This window comes from Aptenodytes forsteri, unplaced genomic scaffold (assembly GCF_000699145.1).
Source record: "Aptenodytes forsteri isolate BGI_AS27 unplaced genomic scaffold, ASM69914v1 Scaffold349, whole genome shotgun sequence".
NCBI classification, from domain to species: Eukaryota; Metazoa; Chordata; class Aves; order Sphenisciformes; family Spheniscidae; genus Aptenodytes; species Aptenodytes forsteri.
In genome coordinates, this window is record NW_008794452.1 from 3,915,486 (window position 1) to 3,924,628 (window position 9,143).

Sequence of the window (9,143 nt, forward strand, 5' to 3'; positions counted from 1 at the left end):
CTTCTTAAAATCCTCTAGCCATGAATTCTGAAAAAAACTGGATTTCTAACATCAGCCACAAAATATGCTTTCTTGAAGCAACTGGGAGAGACATATTACTGCTTACTGTTCATATAAGCAAAACGTACACACAAGGGATCAAGATTTCCTTTGGGGCTCAGAAGAAACACTATCCTTTCTGGGAGGAATGGCGGCCAGCTTTGGGACACAAAGTCATTATGGTGAAGTCTACAAAATTACCAATCTCCTCTCTACTCCCTAAATATTATGAGTTACCAGAAGTCAGACCACAGCATCTTAAGGCTGATTCCTTGTCTTGAGGAAGCAAAGTCTATCCCAAATAATGAGAGTTGAGCCAAAAATCTCTCCCATGGTTGGTTCAACAGGACAGAATCGGAAGTATCTCAACAGTTAGGAGAGACATACTGCAATTCCCAGCGTCTGATCTGAAATAATCATGATAGGTAGCTCCTCCCTCCTTTAAGGAACCACTTCTTCAAAAACAGCAGACTTTCACTGCAAATGCTGACTCAGAAGTCAGGGGAGTCAGGGAAAGACCATTCTTCACTTACCATATTGTCCTCAAGCACCTTTGACCAATCTTGGGGACAAGATACTGGGTTACACAGATGTTTACTGAGACTTAGTGTCAATGAAGGACAACAGGAATTAGACTGTCCTTGATTTGCTTCCCAGGCTTTGGGAGTTAACAATGAGATTAGCTATATAGGGATTTATCTCTGTCTCCCAATTTCCCTACTATTCCTCCATTCTTAGTAATTTTCTTTCTTTGAAAATAAAAATAAAAAAACATCTGGAGCAAGAAAAAAACCCAAGTGAAATACATTTACAAGGATCAGGTACTGCAAACATATCTGATACACAAGTTTTTATGATTTCTGTACCACGCTCTTTGTACTTTATCAATAACTACGTAGATCAAATTAAGTACTACCAGATTCAGAGGTATACAGTTCAAAAAGTGGTAAGAACAAGTCACAGCCTTGAACTGCAGAAGATATTCTCCTTAACTAGTACAAAGATCTTCTGAACAAAACAAAGCTTCAGGAACTATACATACAGAGAAACAGCTGATGACAAAGAATATTTTTCAGACAGGTTAAAGAACTGCCTAATTTACAAGTCCTAGTATTTCTAGACCTCCAATACATAATTGTTTCTTTCTGAATTGCACCTGAAGAAATAAACAGCACAGATTCTTTTAAAATGCTGACTCAAATAGGTAACTTGTTAATTTCATACTATTTAAAAATGAGACAGTCAGTATCCTCCTAGATCCGTACTATTTTCCAATTGCTTTTACTAAAAGTAAGAAGATAAAAACAAAAACATGCTTTCTGTATTAGTTTCATGGTACTTGAGTTTATTCTAGATAATATCTAGTCTTTTTTGGCTTTTTTATTTTTAAGTTAATCAAGTCCAGGGGAGGAAACACACATTTCTGTGTTTTACTTCAGGATTTTCAATTAGAAAACTAAAACAAGATTTAGATTTGCAAAATCATCCTGTGATACAGGGGTTATTTGATCATTTTGTTTCCTAAACCCCACTAACCTCTATGATTTCTGTAGCTTCTCCCCAGCTCTGTCTTTCCTTAAAAGAAGTTATATACCATTTATCTGTTAATGAGGTGTTACAGCTGAAATTTGAATCACACAAGACTCAGGAAATTCAGAGTTAAAGTTTCCACAGTAACTTTAACTTGGCCTCCTTAAATATATGCATTACAATAGGTTTTTCTTTTCTCTCACTCCACTACCCCCATCCTCATTGCCTTGTTTTTCCCTGTGGATATGCTTTTGATCCTGTTTATCAGTTACAGAAGATACTGAAATGTTTCCCCCCCTCTTTGAAGCCGATTCAGGTCTGTTGACTGCTGGTAATGTTGGAAACACTGACATAAGCAAGATTTAAGTATCAGTAGCGTACACAGAAGTGAAAGCAGACAGCTATGTAGCTAGATGGTGTAGAGGGGACAAAAAGGAAAGGGAAACAAGGGTTATCCATTTTCAACTGCATAATATCGGGTTCCAGGAAACTGTGAAGACCCCTCTCCACCAACACTGGGGTGGAACACACCGTCTCCGTTAGTCATTTAAACTTGGAAGGAACAGAATAATATTCCTTATTGGAGCCAGCAAGAGACTAAGCCACAGGAGTTAAAGCAAAAAATATTACTAGTTGCTTTTAAAAGTCTTTTCTTATTTTGTTTGCAAATCTAGAGAACTTCTGTATCAGATTTCAAACTCTACACTCTTCTTCTTAGTGCCTCCTTCCTCCTCTATATCTTCTTGGCATACTCAATATAAACCCTCCCCTCTTGTTTATCTAATGAATATCCCAAAAAGCAGTTAATGCCACCTAGTAAACAAATAGTAAGACACTCACATGTGATACTGTTACTGTGCCTGACTGCTATATTCATTTTACTGCACACCTAAGTCTAGCACATCTACTCAGTTTTGGGGTGCTCAATACCAGACTATTGAGTATACTGTACTTAAATGCACACACAAAGCATTTCATTTATCATGGTTTCCAGACAGTACTGTATATTAATTTTATTTCTGTTACTCTAACCACACAAAACAGATTTAACCAGTAAGGTGCTTAAAACAATGCCAGATGCTATTAATTTATCTACACAAAGAATTCCAGCGTGCCCAACACTGACAGAGTTAAGCTAATTATTCAATGTTTTCACAGTGCCTCACAAGTCAGGTTCCAGGTGTCTGACAAGGCTCCTGAAAAAGCTAATAATAAGCTGGGGGGGGGAAAAAAAAAATCTATGTATTTCTTCCACTTCTTTCAGTGAGAAAGCCAGCCAAGTTCTGGAACATATCTTGCCAAATGGGTTTTGCTAGTTTTTAGGATCTTTGAATTGTTTCATTTCATTCTGTTTCCTTTTGCTCTGATGGCATGCAGAGCCAAAATATTTTCATGAGGTCTTCCTAGTTTAACTAAAGGTAGTATTAACAAACCCCAGGATTTTTATTCCAAAAGAAGCTAAATAGTAATACCCATGTCATAACTATTTAAGGACTGTCCCTAGACAGTATTAAGCCTGTTTTACAAAGTAAAAGCACATGAAGAACCACCTCAATTAAAAATCAGTCTACTATTACTTACCTTTCCCTGTTTTTTCTTAGCTACTTTTGGCTGAATGACTAGCAAGAGGAAAATAGAAATGTATAATATATACATATATGTGTGTATATATATATACACACACATACTATATACTGGCAGTTTACAAATGGGTTTTTCTACTGCTATTGCAATAATTGATAAATGGTGTTCTTAATGTTCATACATATGAACTAAGGAGTACCATGACAATTCTGCATTGGATGTTGAAAAGCAGACACATTTCTGGCAAATCCAAAGAATCCACCCATTTAAAGAGCTGCATTTCTCTCTATTTCTCTGGGCTTATATTCAACCTAGTAGCAATGGCAGACAGGCTGATGAGCCAATTCTACTAAAACCTGCATCTTTATACTCCATCTTGATGACACTGGATTTTTCATATTTTTAAAGCCATAACAAACACTATAAAAACTGTGCTTTACAACATAGCACAGAATTCAATGCTTGAACAAATATATTTTAAATACTCTTAGACAAACAGTTTTCAATTAGGCAACTATTTGTTACATTAACCATTTACTAGTATTTTTGCTTAAACAAATTTGCAACGGTTTGACCTGAAAACACATCAAATCATCCTCTAAACAAATATTAACTTTTCAGCAAAAGGGATGTCTGAAATCCAAGTACAAAACTATACCTGCCATGGATCCAGCCATTAATCGATGCACATGCCCTGAAATCCCAAGTTGCTTCTTTATTACCTGTAAAATACGGAACATTTACAATAGTTGTATATCAGAAAATACAGGGAAGTACATCACACAGTTTATTAGTACATTAATGCAAACTCTGTAGCTGTCTCCGAGAAGCTTACAACACTACAAATTCAAACCAGATCACTTAATTACTGTCAAAGGAATTTCTGAACATTGCTGCCATTACCAATTTCTTATTAAAACCGTTAAAGTGCTAAAATTCTACTAACAAGGCAGAACGATTAGTTGAAAGTATTTGTACTGTTTACTTCAGAAACTAGATTGTTTATTTAGTTATCTTTAATGTGTGTCAAACAAGGCAAACTGAATACTATCCTTGTTGCATGATAGAGAGCAAAGGACACTGAGCAAAGTTGAAAAGTGACACATTTGAGAAGAGTAAATTTTTCTTCCATGCACAGCATGTGAAACACACTCCTATAAAGATATTTCTAACTGGATTTTAAAAAAAAAAAAGAAAAAGAAAAAAAAGGAGAAGAGAGAAATCGGACAAGCATTTGAGAGCAAGAACTTCCTAAGTTACATTACGTCCTGGAAGGAAGTTAGAAATTAGTTTCCAGGCTTTTATCAAATAACTGAGGCTATTTAAGAAGCAGTTTCTGCTATAAAGAAGATCATTTCATATCTTCCTTCTTTAAGAATTGTGGAGTTTTTCCTTTTACATATTCCTGCAAAACATTTTGAATGTTTGTTGTCAATTAATAGATAAAAGAAACTGCTATGATGCTAAGTCATTTCTTGAAATTTGCAGATTCATAAATCATTTCATTATAAAGCACAGCATGCAGTCTTTTATTCAACACAACATAAAACAAGCATAAATCAACAGCATTTATGATTACACCACAAAAAAAAGAACATATGAACCTCACTATGGTTACTTCTTTGTATCAACCTTCTGAAATTTGTGCTTTAGGGAAGGGAATCACAATTTCTATCTCACTGTCTTCAGTAAAGATCATGCAATTTACTTCACTGGGTACTAAATCTGACCTTTCAAACACTGAATTCCTCATTGCTAACAGTAAAATGGTATTTTTCACCACATATAAGCAATGTTTAAAAACATGTTCATGCTAACACCTGACCTCCAAAAGATGTTGCAGGGATTTATTACACATTTATTATGAAAGAGTAAATGCACAAGAGCAGAAAAGAATCCACAAATCTTCTGGGACCCTGAAATGAGCATTTTCTCTTCCAGGTCATTTTTATCTAGAGCCTGACATAGTCATTAGTCAGGTCAAATATAACAGTCATATCCAGACAGACTTTGAAGTCTAAGTTATTCCATCCATCAATTACTAAGAATCCCAACACAATATAATAAAAAGGTTCCATTTTACATTTTGTTCCTACATTATTCACAAAGGGCTACATTATAGCAATACAAATAGCAGACTTTAGATTACCTTTTTCTTTCTTAAAAAAAAAATATTATTCTCAACAATAAGAAGGTACAAAAATCGGTGGGAATTTTTTTCCTTAAGCAACACTGCAAAAAATGTCACTGTTGCCCTGACATTTTTAATGGGTAGATACAGATAAAATTAAGCAACCTTAGAAAAGACATGCAGCTAATTAATAAGATACAAAATTTTCAGTGTTAGTTTCGATCACTTAAAGAATCCGTATTCATTGTAGGCAGAAAAAAAGAAAAGGAAAACAAAATAAATTCAACTACCTTTTTATATTGGTCAAATGCCATAAATTGAATTGCGCCATAGGGAAAGATTCTAATCATCATTGCCCCGTTTCCTTTATACAGCCCAAGGTAACCTTCCTTTTTGGGGACAGCACACAACGTAGAAAACACTCCTGTCAGCAATACAAAAAGAGGTATTAGAGGTATTTCAATTACATGGGGGGAGGAAAAAAAAAAAATCACACAAATGTTACTGACAATAAGAAAGTATGCATAGAACTAAGGCCGGATCATGTTGCTCATGTAACCATAGAGAGTGAAAAATCCACTTTCAATGTCCAAACACTGCCAGAAGGAGGAGGTTTAAGGTTAAGTTTTATCAGCTTTCTAACCTCCCAGACTCAGTGGACCTTTTTCTGAATTCATGCGTTCAGGCCCCTCACACAAATGTTACTGACAATAAGAAAGTATGCATAGAACTAAGGCCGGATCATGTTGCTCATGTAACCATAGAGAGTGAAAAATCCACTTTCAATGTCCAAACACTGCCAGAAGGAGGAGGTTTAAGGTTAAGTTTTATCAGCTTTCTAACCTCCCAGACTCAGTGGACCTTTTTCTGAATTCATGCGTTCAGGCCCCATGACTTGCCTGGGCTGCAAGCAATCCTATCGCAGATGATACTATCCACCCAGAGAAGCTAATACTAGCAACAGAAGGAAGGAAACTGGTTGACTTGCAATTCAGTCAATTCAAAATAAATAAATAAATAAATACTTAAAAATCTAAAACCATGGGAAAACAATCTAATATTGCTACATGCTAAGTTACAGATTAAATGCCGTCACTGAGGAAATGAAGTAAACAAGTTTAAGACTCATTACTTACAACTTAAACATCTCACACTTCCTGTCCCAGAGTTGTTGCAACAAGAAGCAATCCTATTCCCTTTTAATAGGTGGGAAATAATGCAAGATCACACAAAGTTTGGGCAAAACCTACAGTTTTATTACAAACATATTATTAGTTACGCACAATTGCTATCAAACTGACTTTTTAATTTTTTTTTGTGAAGGAATAAACTAAGTTAAACAGTTTTCATTCATATGCAACTACTTAATAATATAAAAGAGCTGAACATGAAAAAGGGTTACACATTTATTCTACTTTCAGGCAGAAAAAAGGAGCAGTTGACAAAATTTCATTTGAAGTTTAAATAAAACAAGCATTAATTAGTTTCTGGGGTTCTAAGAATACAATATTAAATGTATTGTCACGCTTATTACATGCCTCTGAAAATACTTATGCCGTGATTAGAATTTCTCTCTACCCTGCAATGATGAGTTACTGTTCTTATTTCTTGAAACATATGCTCTGAGATCCATGTGGCACGAACTCCACAGAGCAAGGGCAGTAAAAACATTTAGTGAAGACTTTGATGAACTAATCCATCGTGTCTCTGCACTTACAGGTATCCCATCCACATAATTTTCTTTTTTGCCTACGTGTAACAAGGACATGCGCTCAAGTCAGACACATTTCTAATAATCGGCATCATATATTCTTCCCTATTTAGGGTGTTAGATAAGATTTTACTTGCCAATTATGGCACAGTACAAAGGAAACAGACAATAAGGATTTAAAATATCAGCCAAACCAGTTATTTCAGCCTTCGATTCTAGACTGCAGGTTTGAGTGCGTACTTATGTGACTGTGTTACCAAAATGCCACATTACTTGTGTTTCCCTTTTTGGTACAGTGAAGTGAATCTATAGCCCTTGAACTTTCTTTCAAGATTTATTTTTCCAGCCTTTAAAAAAAAATTATCTTTAGTCTCTAAGTTAAAAATTCCAAAGTTCCATTACATGCAAACTTAACCAACTCAAAATTATTGTTTTTTTCTTGACAACTGTAACACACTTGCATTTCGGAATGTAAGTTATGATGTATTTCAAGAACATATGACATAAAATACCTCAAATACTATGCACAAGAGGGCACGGTTACAGCCCCATAGAGAACAGTTCTGAACATGCTGACAACTGTGAGTTTATTCTCCCATCATGATGCAACACAGATGCCGAATACGGATCACCTGCACCTTATGCCAAGCACAAATCCACTTCCATCTTCAATTCTTATCAGCCACACTGCTGTCTGCGAGCGGAAGTGCACGTGAGTCTTGCAGGATTCAGCGGTCACTGTCTTGTGACCACCAGCCCCCGTGAGGGCTACCAAGCTCTGAAAAGCACCAATTCCCACAGCCCCCGGAAACCGGCAATCACTGTAGGAGACTGCAGCAGTTAGCAGCGGTGACGGTTTTCACATAAACGATCCAAGCTTCGAACCTGTGATTACCAACCTCCTGCTGGATTCAGTAAGAGGAAGATCAAGCCTAGCTCTTATGCGTCTTATTGAGGATTATTCCGACATCTCAATCTCCAACACATCTACCAATACCGCAACTTACTCGCACAGGGCTTTGTTTTTCTTTTTAAACGCTAACAAAACATGGCACAGAGACTGACCAGACAGATACAACCTTCTGTCTGATTAGCGCCTTTTTTTATCAGCCACATCATTGAATAAATCAACATACCCAAACCATACACATTGCATTTAAAACCAAAAATTATACACACAGCAGCCATCTTACCTAGATGTTTGTAATGGTGGTTATGAGCTTGCAGCAAAATCTTTACTCGATCCAGTGGTGCAGTAGTTGTTTTGGCACAACATCCTGCAACACCTTTCCAAGAGGGGAAAAAGAAAGGTGACGGGATGCAAAACTTCTTTACATCAGCAGATAAATAAGGGATTTTTCTAATGTATTTTTAAATGGAATAGGGGAGGAGAAACTCAGGAACTGGAAAAAGCCCCAATGACAAGTAAACAGCCTCTATTAGAAGTATGTTACAAAACCCTTAAAGCCTTAATGAAATGTATAAGCTACTTTCCCTGATTACAAAAACCCAGGCCACCCTCTCTCTCAGCTGCTGAAGTCACAGCAGAAGCTTTCAGAGAAAGTTACTCAAGAGTCTTCCACCCTGCTTCCTCCTTCTGCGGAAACAGACGTAGCTGCTCTCCCCAAAGGAGTGGGCTACGTGTCCGCCGCGTACCCTGTGCTACTTCAGAGTGAGATCCAACAGCGAGTGCAGCCTGACGCGAAAACTAAACAAACGAAACATCTTCCTGCCCCCTTGCAAACCAGACAGCTGGGACAACACCCTGTAAGAAGAATAAACAGGCTTTTTCCCCAAGAGGTTAATAACATGGCGTTGTGTTTGCTAGGCTGCCCCCCTTCACACCACCTTAATCTTCACAATAGCCGCCGCAACTGTTTCGGGACACGGATAACCCCCCCTTCCCCGAGTACCCTAACGAGGGTTTGGGCTCTTTGAACATTATTCACTGGCGCCTACGCGGGGCTCTTCGCTGGTTCTGACACACGTGCGAGTCACTTGCGTGTACCGAGTCACCTGCGTTAGCACATCAGCGGAATAAAGGGGGGAAAAAGGAAAAGAGAGCCCACTGCTTCCCCAGGTGACGATACCCTCAGCGGCAGTTTTGGCGGGGATATTGACACGAAAGTGACCTCCACCTGCCCGGCC

At 37.4% G+C, this 9,143-nt stretch overlaps 1 protein-coding gene across 1 annotated transcript in view; it reads right to left on the minus strand.

The window, feature by feature from the left end:
• SLC25A16 (solute carrier family 25 member 16) overlaps nt 1-8,277 on the minus strand; it is a 16,747-nt gene extending 8,470 nt beyond the window's left edge. Inside the window, exons 1-3 of the mRNA XM_019474938.1 lie at nt 8,189-8,277; nt 5,575-5,708; nt 3,812-3,875 (exon numbers count right to left, since the gene is read on the minus strand). Coding sequence (XP_019330483.1) covers nt 3,812-3,875; nt 5,575-5,637 — 127 coding nt within the window. The 5' untranslated portion in view covers nt 5,638-5,708; nt 8,189-8,277. The remainder of the gene's footprint in view (nt 1-3,811; nt 3,876-5,574; nt 5,709-8,188) is intronic.
• Nucleotides 8,278-9,143: the final 866 nt, after the last annotated feature.